Consider the following 14,177-nt stretch of genomic DNA (forward strand, 5'->3'; position numbering starts at 1 on the left):
TCTTTACAAAATATTGGTAGCAACAAGGTCACAAATCTGTAATGCACACTTATACCTGGTAAATAAGCTTTAACTGTTCATTAACTGGATTGGTGATGGAATTTCCACACTTGTTTCTTTTTAGTGGGGAAAAAAAAACCGAACAAAAACCCTCAGGCATAGGGTAAGACCCCATCTGGAAACTCATTGACAGAATACTGCAAGTTCTTCCTTCAGAAAACCATGGGAATTGCTTTAGCTCTTCCTATCTGTGTTTACTCTAGACTTTCAGGTAGGTTTCCAGGTAGAAATAATACTTCTGATGATCACATAATACTGAATTTTGAACAATTACACAAAGAGACTTTATTCCATAAAAACAGGAAGTTGTTATATGTATGAAATAAATAACTATGCATACAGATAGAGTGTTGAATATTTTCAGAATATTTTCAAAGAAATTCTGTTCCTAATACATAAAAATGTGTATTAATACAAATCCCCACATGCATCATCATACACAATGCCAAAATTAACATACAAGGAACTTAGATGTCCCATCAGGGATTGGAACAGTTTAAAGGCAAGCACCGGTTTACCATATTTGATTGCATATAATCTCTTGCATAAACACAGCCTTTTAGATCTCTGTTTTTTCAAAATTCATACTTTTAAATTGTTCTTCAAGCACATCAGAATCTTCATCACTGTCTGCACTACTGAAATTTGTATCAAAATCCAGCTCATCCTTCAATTTACTGCTCTCTTGGCCATTTTTAGAAGTCTCACTCTGAGTTCTGTCTTGTCCTTTATCAATCCTGTAGAAAGCAAGAGGGATATTATCACCACCCACTTCTGGAATTTAAACAAGAATGGGATGGAGGATAGAATATCCTCCTGGCATTCCATCCCAATATAGGATGGAAGATGGCAGGAGGTGGGAAGAAGGAGGAGAGGGGCAACAAAAGTCCCTAAAGTTACTTCACACTAAATAGGAAGGATATAAAACACAGTAAAGTATGCATAAAATAATATTTAGTACAGAAGAGACTGCAAAGAAAGAAAAATAAATATTTGAACAGCTTGACCAAGTAAGCAACTGCTGGATTGTTGTCACAAACTAGTAAATTAATGTTTTACGTATCATGCTCAATAGAGAATACCAGTTAAAAAAGCCAAAAGCCTGCTAAATGTACTGTGGTAACTGTGCTCAATATCAGTCCTTATTTAGTTCTTCTGTTCACTAGTAACTGAATTATCAAGTGGCAGACTAAATGCAAACAGCAGCTTGTGCATATTTTATGATGCTCTACACCAAAACCCATTTTGAACTGCTTTGTTAAGAAGAAATACAATTTAGCCACTGGGGTTAAAATGTCTTATCCAAGTAGGACTTTTGTTGCCTCAGCCTCACTAACACCAATAAGCATTTCACCCCCAGCTGTATCTGAAGAAAGTGAGGAAAATGACTCCTACTGATTCATGTTGGGATAATTGAGAATATGGCATAAATTATGATAGCTTCTTGGCAGTTTCCAAACAAGGCTTGTTACAAGGGGAATTATAAGTACAGGACTGAAACTATGTACTCTGTGAGCTACTTACGGAATCACTATTTCTTCTTGTTTCCCACACTTAGCACAAATTTCTAGTTTACCAGCACAAGGTCGACAAATAGTATGATAAGGATCTTTTACAGTCTTCTGGAGGCATTTCACACTGTGAAAAGAAAGAAAATATGATTTAAAAAATATTGTGGACACTTACTAAACAGTCTGTGTTCAAATACAATATACAAAAGAGGAACAAACACTCACAAAAGAGGAACAACACATGTTAGGCTGGTTTCAAACTAAAAACTCAGTGTTTTATCAAGCAGCATTATCAAAATCATTGCCGTTCACCCCCTCCCTTACTTTCCTCAGGAAGACTTAATAAAACAAATACTGAAAAAGAAACATTAAATAAAGAATTTTACATTTAAGTTGACAGAATAAACATTTCCATTCATTTCAGTTGGCAGTTTTTACTTTAAAATTGCATAACATCCTGTTTAATAATAGCAGCATATGGCATAAAAAAGTACATGAACTTTACAAATAAAAAACTTTCAGTTAAAGCATTGAAATTACTTCCTCTTAAACTTCTCAGAATATAAACTGAGTGAGTGCTAGACTTTGTTTTCTATGAACACAAGCCTGCATGGAACAGTATTCTCAACAAACCCAATCTAATAAGGTAGAGGGCTTGGGCTATTCTTTTTCAAAATATGATAATATTCTGTGGATTTTTTAATTTCCAAAATTCTATGGCTTAACATTCAGCTGGTATTTCTAAAGCCTTGTACATCTGGGGAACAAAACTGGAACAATATATCCCATGTAATGCTGATCCCTTGACAGTAATTTTTAATGCCTCAAAAGTTCTTCCCAGACATGTCATACTAAATAGAGGTACTAACAATGCAAGGCAGATTTATATATTTTTTAAAAAATAGTTTAACTTCTAATAATTAAATACACAGAAGTAAAGTAGGGAGTACTTGTGGTTGTACTAACACTCATAATTTTAAAGAAGTTACGAAACTAAAAATAATTGTCCATCCCCATCTTTTGCAATATAAAGATGCCTTGTTTTTTTAATTGTCACATTTTTAATGTCTATTACACTTTTACTTCACCCAGAAGCTTCATCTGTTGAAAATTTTCATAGTCTTGTTCTTTCAGAACAATGGCTCACCCAACTATTGTACTGCTGGCATAGAAATTATCATCTGTAAAGCTAGAATGCTCTGAGGCACAATTTCCTTGTTCAAAAATATGAGGGAGAACATCACATACTCTGTTATAAGCTGCTGTTCTAAAATGTCACTTTAGACATTTAGAAAAGTTCTTTAAAATGGTTGTTTAAACAGTTCTTTAAACAGTGGTTTAGAACAATTAAGAAGCCATGCAATGCTTCCCTGATTTACGTGGGGTTTTTGCCTGCTTTCTTCCCTTTGGGGAAAAAAAAAACCAAGGATGCATAAATAACACAGTTATTTGAGAAAAAGTGAAAAACCCAGCTTCATCTGTGGTGCACAGAACACACAATTCTTATTTTTTATTCAGCAAGCCTTCTACCTAATCATTTATTCTTTACATAAAAGGGTGGAACTGGTTACTAATACCAAAATACAAGCTACTGTGACAAACCTGACTGTATTGTGCACAACAGCCCAGCTGTTGTTTCTCTGAGTTATGTGCTTCATTGCTGAAACACTCGCTGTGTCTGCTACCACAGGAGGTAAGGACCTCTGCAACTGAGCAAATAAGAAGGAAGCAGAGAACATCTCCTTCAGAAAACTAAAATAATTTATATGTTTGTGATAGGTTAAAGTATTTATCATCTTTGTCATACAGTTATTCAAAACTCTATGCAAACAATGCCAACATTTACTACTTAGGATTATATTTTCTCATTGAAAAGGAGAAAACATGCTAAGAGGTAATGAAATGCATGTATTGCAAACATGCAAAGTACAGAGAGAGATGTGCAGATCCCTCCCTTCACATACAGATGTGAAACCTTAGAAAATTGTGTTACAACAGGTTCAGGTAGGACTTTTTATTCAGGAGGACGCTGACAGTCTTGGAAACCTAGAGGTGCACAGTTCAGCCAGTTTTAACAGCAAAGAGGGAAGCAGTTGCCCTTCCTCTGCGTCTTCTTTCCAGAAATTTACGACAAAAGACTTATGAAATAGAAAATTAACACTGCCTATATGTTGTCATTGCAGAATCCACATTTTAAAAACGTTGCATAATAGCAGCTTCTTCTTCTGAGTTTCCAAAGCCAGAATATTTTCCGAAAACCTCACAAACTACATGACCAACAATTAACAAAAAATATCTTTACTCACCATCTTTTAGGTTTTGTCAGTAGCTTGTACTTTCTGAACTTTACTCGCCACTCCAAGACACCTTTGCAATGCTGACACACTCCATCATGAAGCTTAGCATTTATTTTCTGAATAAGTAAAAAAAAGTACATTAATGATTTCCTGTTGTATAGAGTAAAATCTTGCTTAGAAAGCATTTTTATCCATGTTATAATTGATACAGTACAGATAAATAGATTTGCTTGGTATTAACATTAAGCTTTTCAGATACATTTGTCTACAGATTTTCTTCAATGGAAAGGGTACCTTGAGGTTAAAGAATACATGATGATAATTATTATTATTTTAATTATCTTATTAATGGTACTTCTTTCTGTAATTATATTGCTGAGAATTGATTACTGTAGGTGTTTAATTCTTTTCATCTCTAGAAATTTTACAAAATGGATTAAAGAAGAAATAAGCCCTGAAATACACAGCTTTTGTCCAAAGAAGACAACTTACAAGACTTAGCATTTAATTTACCACTGCTCAAGCTATCACTATACTACATAGTTTAAACAGTTTCAGGATTTTTCCTCAGATAACAGCAAAGTAGAATCCACACACTATTTGCAGTCAAATTATTCAATCTCTCTCTAATCCTAGCCTTCCTTTATGAAAAACATTTTTGCTCTCTGCATCTAAGATAATTTTTTTTAAATGGAAATTTAAACCATGGTATATTTTTGAGACAGTGAAAAAATTTACAATAATATCTCCTACAACATTTTGTGTTTAGCTTTCTCAGAAATATAAAATGTCAATTGGCTAGTAGTATTTGCACAAGAGAAGTTATTCTGAGTTGGGAAATGGTACCAAATCACACTCTTACCTTAAATAACAAGTTATGTCCTTATAGGCTCAATCTAATTTTATTTCTTCTCTATTTAAGAATGCCAGCCACTAATGTTGCTATCATATGGGTGTTCATATTAATTCAGAAATTTAATACTAGAAATTTCATGGTTAAAAACTGTGTATAATAAAAAAAATATTTTTAAATATAGTTTAAAAATGGCTACCATATCAACGTTGCATTATTAAAATGGTTTAAACCACATCTACTTCTTAGCATACCTAAAAGGAGTGATTCTGCATTAATCTGGATTTCAATTGATGTTATTCTTTCACAATAAACTGAAAAAACATGATTCTACGAATACAGGATCTTCTGAAGTAATTTCCTACTTTTGTGACTCACAAGAGTTTCTTACTACTCTATAAAGCTCTACTTCAATACATAAGACCAAAAATACAAGCCAAGCTTTAAAAACACAGTATCTTATTCTATTCAAAAAAATTTATATGGCAGAGAAGACGCTACTTTCAAGTGAAACTACACTCTGGGACTTGTGTTCCATTGTCTCCTTTTTCATTAAACCTGCACATTCAATATGAGCTTTCTTATGGTGTGGTTAACTGAATGTGTGGTGCTTTCTGGCTGCTAAAGTTAAAAGAAAATTATTTTCTAAATGATCAAATACAGACTTGGCGTATTAAGAAGCCAACCAAACAAGGTTTTGCATACTGCTTGAATACAGAACACAGAAAGCTGTGGTTCTGATGCATTATGGATATATCTTCCAAAAATACCAACAACTGCTTAACATGCAAAATTTCTGAGAGAAGAAAATCATCAGTAAGTTCCCAGTAGATATCTATTAAAGGCAATTTAATATCTCACATTTCAATATCCTGCAATTCAAATTGTGAGCAGTGCCTGTGTTCAGTCTTTCAAAATTCATGCAGCTCAAAGACAGGCCTTGTTTTCAGCACTTGACCAGCATGTAGTAAGGCTCCAAGCACTATAGCCCACAAGCTCCCCACAACCTGCAAATTAGCCTGAACTTCCCAGCGCTCCCCCTCACTCCCCTGACTTTCACTGATTGGTAATACAGGAGGGCAGTAAGATACAGTGTAATTTGCTTTTCCAGGTAGAGATATGTTTATTGTTAGCAGCTATTTTTAGTTTTGCTAAGGCAGAATCTAGTGAAAGTCAAAAGACTGCAGGGGCTTAAGCTGAAGGGAGATGGTTGTCCTTCCAAAGAAGCAGTTAGCTTCCTGGATGAAAATTGTGCATTTTCCCTTAACACATGCTGGCATCACAGCTGGGGCTGGGGTTGGATCAGCCTGCCCTGATCCATGGGCAGGCTCAGCAAAGGCTAAAGCTCCTGGAATGCAAGAGCCTGTGCTCAGGACTGCATGCCCTGAAGAATGAAACAGAAACTACTTCAGAAACCTCCCATCTGAAGCAAATCCCAAGTTCATCAAACAGGCAGCTAATTACAAATTCTATTTAATATTTGCTATGGAGCAAGGAAATACACATAGTTATTGTTCATGGAGCTTTATAAAGCTCTTCCCCACCCCACTACTCTCATCATCTGGTGCCAGAATACACAACAATCACACAGGGATGCATTTCTTTTTTCTTCTTTTTCTTTTTCCAATCAAACTGAAACATTGACCATCCCAAAAGCTGAATATGCCAAAGATGAAGGGACACTACAGCAGGGCACAGGCAATCCAAGAGGTTCCTGGCATACATTGATGACAACTGCCTTCTCCAAGTGACAGAAGAGCCAACAAGCAGAGGTGCTGTGCCAGACCTTGTTCTCACCAAAAAGGAGGAGCTGGTGAATGTGAAGCTCTAGGGCAGCCTGGGCTACAGTGACCATGAAGACGTGGATTTTAAGGACCTTGGGGCAGTGAGGAGCGTGGAAAGAAGATCACTACCCTGGACTACAAGAGAGCAGACTTTAGCATCTTCAAGGATCTCCTTAGTAGAGTGCCATGGGATAGAACCGTGGAGGGAAGAGAAGCCCAAAAGGGCTGGATGATACTGAAGAGTTGTCTTCTTCAGGTTCAATTGCAATGCCTCCCTACCAAGAGGAAAGCAAGAAAGAAAACTGACATACCTGCATGAGTGGACAAGAGCTCCTGGAGAAACTTAAACAGCTAGCTTACAGAGGGTGTAAGCAGGGGAAAGAAGTCTGGGAGGAATACACAAAAATTGAGCCAAGGAGCCGAGGAGATGGTTAGGAAAGCTAAAGTACAGGCAGAAGTAAATCTGGCAAAGGATGTCAAGGGTAAGAAAACAGAAGGTTCTTTAGGTATTTCAGTGATCAAAGATAGACCTGGGAAAATGTGGGTCCTTTCAGGAGGGATACAGGATGCAGAAAACCTATTTACTCAGGACATGTAGGAGGCATTTATACAATGGAATCGAGTGTACCTTCAGCAAGTTTGCCAATGACACCAACTGGTATGGTGTGATCAGCACACTGGAGGGAAGGCATGCCGCACAGAGGGACCTAGACAGGTCTGAGAGGTGAAGCTGTACAAATCTCATGATGTTCAACAAGGCCAAGTGCAAGGTCCTGCACCTGGATTGTGGATTGTGGCAATCCCAAGCTGGGTGGAGAATGGACAGAGAGTACTCTGAGGAAAAGGACTTTGTGGGTGTTGGTGGATGAGAAGCTCAACATGAGTTGGCAGCTTGCAGCCCATAAATCTGGCCAGCAGTGCAAGGGAGGAGATTCTGCCCCTTCACACTGCTCTTGTGAGACACCACATAAGCATTCAGATCTGGATTATGAGACAACACAAGAAAGACACGGACTTGTCAGAGACAGTCCAAAGGAGGGCCACTAAGTAGACCACAGGACTAGAGCACCTCTCCTATGAAGGCAGGCTGAGAGTTGGGGCTCTTCAGCCTGGAGAAGGCTCTGGGAAGACCTTAGAGCACCTCCCACTACCAGAAGGGTAGTGGGAGGTATCTGAGAGGGACTTTTACAAAAGGATGTAGTCACAGGCCAAGGGGGAATGGCTTCAAAATGAAAGATTGTAGGTTTAGATCTTAGGAAAAAATTCTTTACTGTGTGAGTGGTGAGGCAGTGGAACAGCTCCCCCACTGAAGCTGGGGAAGCCCCACCCTTGGCAGTGTTCAAGGCGAGGCTGGTTGGGGCTCTCAGCAACCCGGTCTAGGGGAAGGCGTCTCTGCTCATGACAGGGGGTTTGGAACTAGATGATCTTTAAGGTCCCTTTCAACCCAAACCATTATATGATTCTATCATCACATTTATAGGCATCAAAAATCACTTCAAGCATCCTGATCCAGGGGTAAAGATGCCTGGAATTTTCAACACAAGACTACAAATCTTACACAGCTACTCATAAAGGAATCACATTGCATCTGCTCAGAAGGTCACAAACTGGAAGAAAGACAACAGCTTTAAGTTCCAACTTCCTCCTTATAAGGGGCAAATATGGTGCATCTTCCCCCTTTTCAGCAATTTCCTGTATTTTTTACTCAATTTTGATGCCTCAAAATTATGGAGCATTGTAATTAATCATTGGCTCAGCACATCTGAATACAAGAGCCACTAAGACTTTACAACCCTACCAGGCAGTTGATTTAGAAAGTCAATAGAGAATGATGGATTGATGTAAAGAAAGCAGTTAGAGAGTTTAACTTGTGTTTGTCTTTTAGATTTATTTTGCTCAGAAAAAAAAAAAGCATGGTATTTAAGTGCTACCATTACTAAAAAATTTGCTAATTTACAGTGGTTTTTTACACTTAATTTAGCATCTCCTCTGACCAAAATAACCCATAACACACCACTTTCAAAAGCAATGCTGACTCGAAACAGTAAAGAAAGCTGTCCCTAATGAAAGATTTGAAAAGTCTGTTTTTTCAGATTTTTGAAAATGCTAAAAAAGCCTGTGAGAGAAATTGTCGTAATAAACCTGAAGACAAATTTTCTTGTTTCTCAGTTCCCGGTCAGAATGGGGAAGTCACTAGTAAAATCAAATAAACTCCTCTGGTGCTTACTTTTTCCTATTAATATTTACTTTTAAATATATTTTGTATATTGTTTAAACTTTCACAAACTCGTATTTTCTTTCTTTTGCCCATTTAATAGCTTGCTCTTCCTTGAGGGTATTAAAAAACCCAACAGCCCACAGAAAGCCCTGAAAAAAGGCTAGTAAACTTCATTATTCTCTTCCAACTTTTCTACTCAGCTTTTATGCAGGTAGTCAGGGCCTCACACAGAAACAGGAAGTAGTGCTTGACATTAATTTCTTGGTGTAAAATTAATTTCTTGGTGTGAAAACTACTGCAACATGTTAGATTATGTTTCTGTTGCAGCAGTTTCTCTGGGGTTTTCTTTATGCTCATTTAGTCAATAGCTTTAGTCAATAGTTCTCTCTTTCTTTAGCATACTTTGCTCCAAGGAAAAGTGCAACTCATCCAGTGCTTGCAGTGTGTCTATACATTCTCAAGGGAAATTACAGTTGTGCAATACAGACATACCTAAGCAGCCTTAAGGTATGATGCTACAAAATGCTCCATGTGCACACTATAAGCACATTCAGTTGTATATTAATGAATCAACATCCTCTGATCACATAACCTAATATTAAATCACCTAACAACTTGTCAAAAGCAGTTCAGAATGTATAAAAGTAAATGAATGCACCTACACCTACTAACTTGGTGCACAAAATAATCCCTAGCTAAAACTAGCATTAAAGCGCTCACAGGTAGGATGTAATGACAGGGCTTCAAAGAAGCTTCACCATCTGTTTGTAAGCTTCTAATTATGTGTGAACCTTTGGGTATTTTCATTTCTTCTACTGAAAGCAGATTCCTTCTACTGAGAATGTATCAGTGGCCTATTCCACTGTAACTGAGTGTGATGTTAATGCCATCCATAAACTTCCTTGTCAGAAACACAGGTGGCTCTGCTTCAATCAGCAAGGCTGAATGCAGCAAAAGGCTGAATGCAGCACAAGGCTGAATGCAGCACAAGGCTGAATGCAGCACAAGGCTGAATGCAGGATTTCTGAACAACTGAGCTTCTCAAAGCTCAGTTGTTCAGAAATACTGCAAACCAAAACTCCACAGGACCTCCAGCGCATGACTAGTAAGCAGTTAAAGTAGGTCACTGCAGACTGACAAATGTGAAACTGAGCTACCAGATGCCAGATTTCAGGGTTCCAATACACATTACACAGGTTGAAATTGTCCCCCTCAGAGCTTCAGTTGTCCCCTTATTGTATCAGCATTACTTGAAATTCCTTTTACTACAAATATTTTCTCACCAAGTCTATTTCAAAACTTAAGCAAGATATGCATATAGCATTTAAGAGTGCACTGGAAGGACTCTCATCATCTCCCCCAGAAAGAAGGAAAATACACAAAGACACAAACACACACACCAGACACACCTCCTGCACCTACCCACACATTCTTTCTCTCACTCTCTGCCCCACCTCCAAGGTTGAGTTAGAGTCCACAGCAGATATTATATTTGCTCCTACTCTCCCTACATGAAAAGCTACAACCCAAGACTGAATGTACTTCTGAACCCAGAGTAACAGGAGTGGCTAGAGAGTAGACTTCAACCTACCAAGCTACTCTACGTTGCAGCAAGAACATTATCTCAAAAACTGCAATACAGTTATCTAACAATTCCAGTTGGCCACTGGTTTATCTCTACCTCCCTTCTGTGTTTCAAAATATGATTACTGACTCAGCATTTAAGCTCTACATTCAGCTGTTCTCTTCCAAGTGCTTTTTCACAGTCCAAACCAGTGTTTCCACTAAAACAAGTGATTTATCCATGCATCTGGCTGAAAAAGTAACTGACATTAACACTGTGGTAAAGTTGAGGTTCAAAGGTAACAACCCCTGAAATTTAGGGAAATATGAATTATCATTTTAATGAAAGGAAAGAAATAGAGAAACAAATCAGTCCTTTGAGTGTATATACGAATCACTTTGTGGTTTACCATCTTACTACAACGGAATTCTAAATGTTCTCATTAAATTATATTTGCTTTAATTTCTAGAATTACTGCAGTTTTTATGATGACTTATGTAATATACTTTACATAAAATGTATATTCATGTAACATAATGTATATTCCTCAGCTCGGTGCTGCAAAGAGCTATTCTGGAATATACCATGTAATGCAAACACCAATAAACAAATTCCAAGATTCAATAACTAACAAGACAGTGTCTTACCCTGTCCTGGCTATTCCTTCTTCAGGTCATCCTAAGATGCAAACTTTTCCAGCACTGTTGTAGCTGTTTCCCAAATACAGTAGAGAGGCAGTGTACTTTGTTGCAAGGATGTTTCACCTCAACAAGCCTCAAGAGCAATGCTGTAGTAATGCTGTAGTAAAGACTGATCATTAGAGGAAAGACAGGTGGATCTTCTAGCATGTTCTCATGTAATCAGGTCTGTGGCCTCTAAGATTAGAAAATGGATGACACGGTCAGTGTCAGACAAAGAGCACAAAACATTTAAAATAACCAATTGGAAAATGACTGCCAGCAGAGAAAATTCAAAATCCTATTAGATCAATTTCCTCTGCTTCACTGAGAGAAATAGCAGTAACACCATAATTAACTACCTCAACTCCACCCACTGCACAACCTGAAGCTACTGTAGTAAATATTCAACATTGTTAATGCAGTGTGCAATTGCAGCAGGATCCAAATATTAAGCTGATAAGCATTTTGCAGCCTTTCAAGATAGCACTACATTGGACAGTGTACAATGCAGACAGGCCAAATACAAACTCCCCCATATGTTTAACAATGATTTACAGGAGATCCATTCTCTCTGAGAAGCTTTAGGCATTCTTTTGATCTACTGAGCTAATGAGAGGTAGAAAGGAGTATGCCCCACTCCTTTATCAGTGCCTATGACAGACTTTCTATGATTTCTTCCTTTTCCTCATCACACCTTGAACATCCATGACATATCTGATCATCCAGGACTGCAAGAGACAGAGATGCAAAACCATCATCATTCAGCATAGTCCATATCTAAACGATGACATTAATCAACACTTAATCTTTGCTAGCCTAACTTCTTTAAAACAGCAAAATGGGACTAGCATCATTATACTGATCCCTGTGTATCCCTGTCCTGGTTCTGGCCAAGCCAGGGTTAATTTTTCCAGGCTGGGACACTAAGATTACTCTATACCACGTGACATCATTTTGCAGGAATGGGGGGAGGGGTCCCTTCCAGGTCACAAAGCATGGTGTGGCCTGGTACTGCCAGGGGTCCCACATAGTGAACGCCTGTGTGTGAATCGTCTCTTCTACACTATTGCTGTGACTGTTTTCTTATTTCATTTGCTGTTTCCAGTAAATTGCCCTTATCTGAGCCTTCGATCCTTGCCTTTTGTGCCTCCAATTCTCTTCTCCAGGGCTATGCAGGGAGAGAGGTAAGGGGAGAGGTGGGTGAGTGGGTGAGTGGGTGAGTGGGTGAGTGAGTGAGTGAGTGAGTGAGTGAGTGAGTGAGTGAGTGGATAGTGCATGGTTTAATGCGTTTCAGTTGCAACACTAAACTGGGGAATATAATTCCTAAAACATGGCAGTACCTTAGGACTTGAATTTGTACATGACAGGATGCCCTAAGAAAAAGAAACATATCCTTTCCCCTTACCAAACATTATCTCACCCCAGAATAGGAGGCACATTCTTCAGGATGCTACTTTCACACACTCAGCCCTCTCCATGAACCAGCAGGCACAAAGAGAAAATAAATAATTTTCTTTAAATGGAAAGAAAAAAAAGACAAGTTGATGTCCACAGCAAATCTTGGCCACATTAAAAAAAAAATATTTTCTAGAGTGCATGACATTAAGTAGCCAGTTCTATAGGATATCAATTATTTTCCAAGTGACGAAAAACAGAAGAACAGCCATGTGGGTATTAAAGTGTTTATTTCAGTTACAAAACAGATACGAGAATTCAGTTTCTCTTTGAAAACTTTTTTGAAAGATCAGCTCTCTACCACATTTTTGTGTGTATATTTGTACGCAGACAGAAAACCCTCTCCTATCAAAGGTCACGCAGGGAGTCATACAACAAATAATACTGTCATTGCTTAGAATCCCAGGAAAACAGCCTGTTCAACTTGCAGAACCAGTCCTAAAAAAAATATCTCAAAAACCAACCAAAACAAACTCACAAAAAACCCAAACCTCCCTCTCTGGCATCAAGGCTTTAACTTACTACTTTGTTCCACTCCTCCCAGCTCTTTTTGACAACCCAGGCAGGTTCAGTTGAAGGGATATATGACAGCAATAGCACCAAGTAAACTCTCCTAGATTATTCATCCTCTGTTTTGTCTTAGTCACCTTCTCGGCTTAGCCTGCAAGATGAAACATCTGACTTTGCTGGGGTGTTACTGCTCAGACACACCACGTGTTCTTCAGCCCCTTCTGCATATTATGATACCAAAACTAAAAGCACAGTGAGTACTTCAAGAACATTTTGCAGACCATTTCCCTTTCCTTACTTAGTACCAAAAAAGCCAAAACAGTGTTCTGGAGCAACAGAGTGAAGATGATAACTTTTGTAGCAAAAGTGCTGACAGAGTAGCTGAACACACCTTTCTATCTAACTAATCCAAAGAGCACCCTTTGTAGAAAAAGAAATTAAAGCACACATGAAATTTATCTCAAAAGTACGCCAGTTGAAACTGGGTATTTATGTGGGATGGGAGAAAGTTGCTCAAATGAAGCTCTCAAAACATCAAGATTTCTGAGTTATGACCACATAGTCACAAACCTTGAGAAGACCAAAGAAAAGAAGTCACATGGATAGCACCTTTCAAGAAGTCATATGGATAACATGCCATTGAACATTCAATTGCTGCGCAAATGTAAGCACTTTATTTCAGTCTTCCTCTTGTAATTCTTCGGCTTAACTAGGTCCTTTCATGTCGTAAGTATGATTCAAGTCTCACACTACACATTTGCCTACAGTGACAGCTGTCTGAAATGTGTTGTTACAGTGCTAGCATCACTGTGCCTGGTGTGGGCGGACCCGGGCCAGAGGTATCTCCATCCCTAAAACGGTCCCTCGGCATCCTCTGCCGCGTGACTTCGTTTGCGATCCCGAAGCCTATCAGGACCTGGCACCGGACCTCGCATGGCTTCAGAGGCCGTAGGGGGACCAGCCCGCGCTTTCGGCAAGAAACCCTTCCCACCGCTCCGGCCCTAAGCGCTGCACCGCCTGCAGAGGGCTGGCTTCTGACACCGGGACGGCCCCGGCCCGGGCCCGCCCCCGCCTACCTTGCACCGGGCGCTGGTGTCGTACTTGTCGTTCTTGAAGGCGCGCGCGTTCTGGTGGCGCTGGGGCCGCGTGCGCGACACATTCCCCCGCTCCGAGCTCATCCCGGGCCGACGCCGCGTGCCCCGGAACCGCTCCCTGGGCCCGCCCGCGCTGGGCGGCACCGCCGCG

General features: G+C 39.1%; 1 protein-coding gene across 1 annotated transcript; it reads right to left on the reverse strand.

The window, feature by feature from the left end:
- Positions 1 to 316: 316 nt before the first annotated feature.
- CZH9orf85 (chromosome Z C9orf85 homolog) lies at positions 317 to 14,166 on the reverse strand. Its single transcript, XM_059837202.1, has 4 exons — positions 14,009 to 14,166; positions 3,878 to 3,984; positions 1,585 to 1,698; positions 317 to 797 (listed from the first exon to the last, which is right to left on the reverse strand). Exons 1-4 carry the CDS (start codon positions 14,108 to 14,110, stop codon positions 620 to 622), a joined length of 501 nt encoding a protein of 166 aa, XP_059693185.1. The 5' UTR covers positions 14,111 to 14,166; the 3' UTR covers positions 317 to 619.
- Between the last annotated feature and the right edge of the window lie 11 nt (positions 14,167 to 14,177).

This window comes from Haemorhous mexicanus, chromosome Z, assembly GCF_027477595.1.
Source record: "Haemorhous mexicanus isolate bHaeMex1 chromosome Z, bHaeMex1.pri, whole genome shotgun sequence".
NCBI classification, from domain to species: domain Eukaryota; kingdom Metazoa; phylum Chordata; class Aves; order Passeriformes; family Fringillidae; genus Haemorhous; species Haemorhous mexicanus.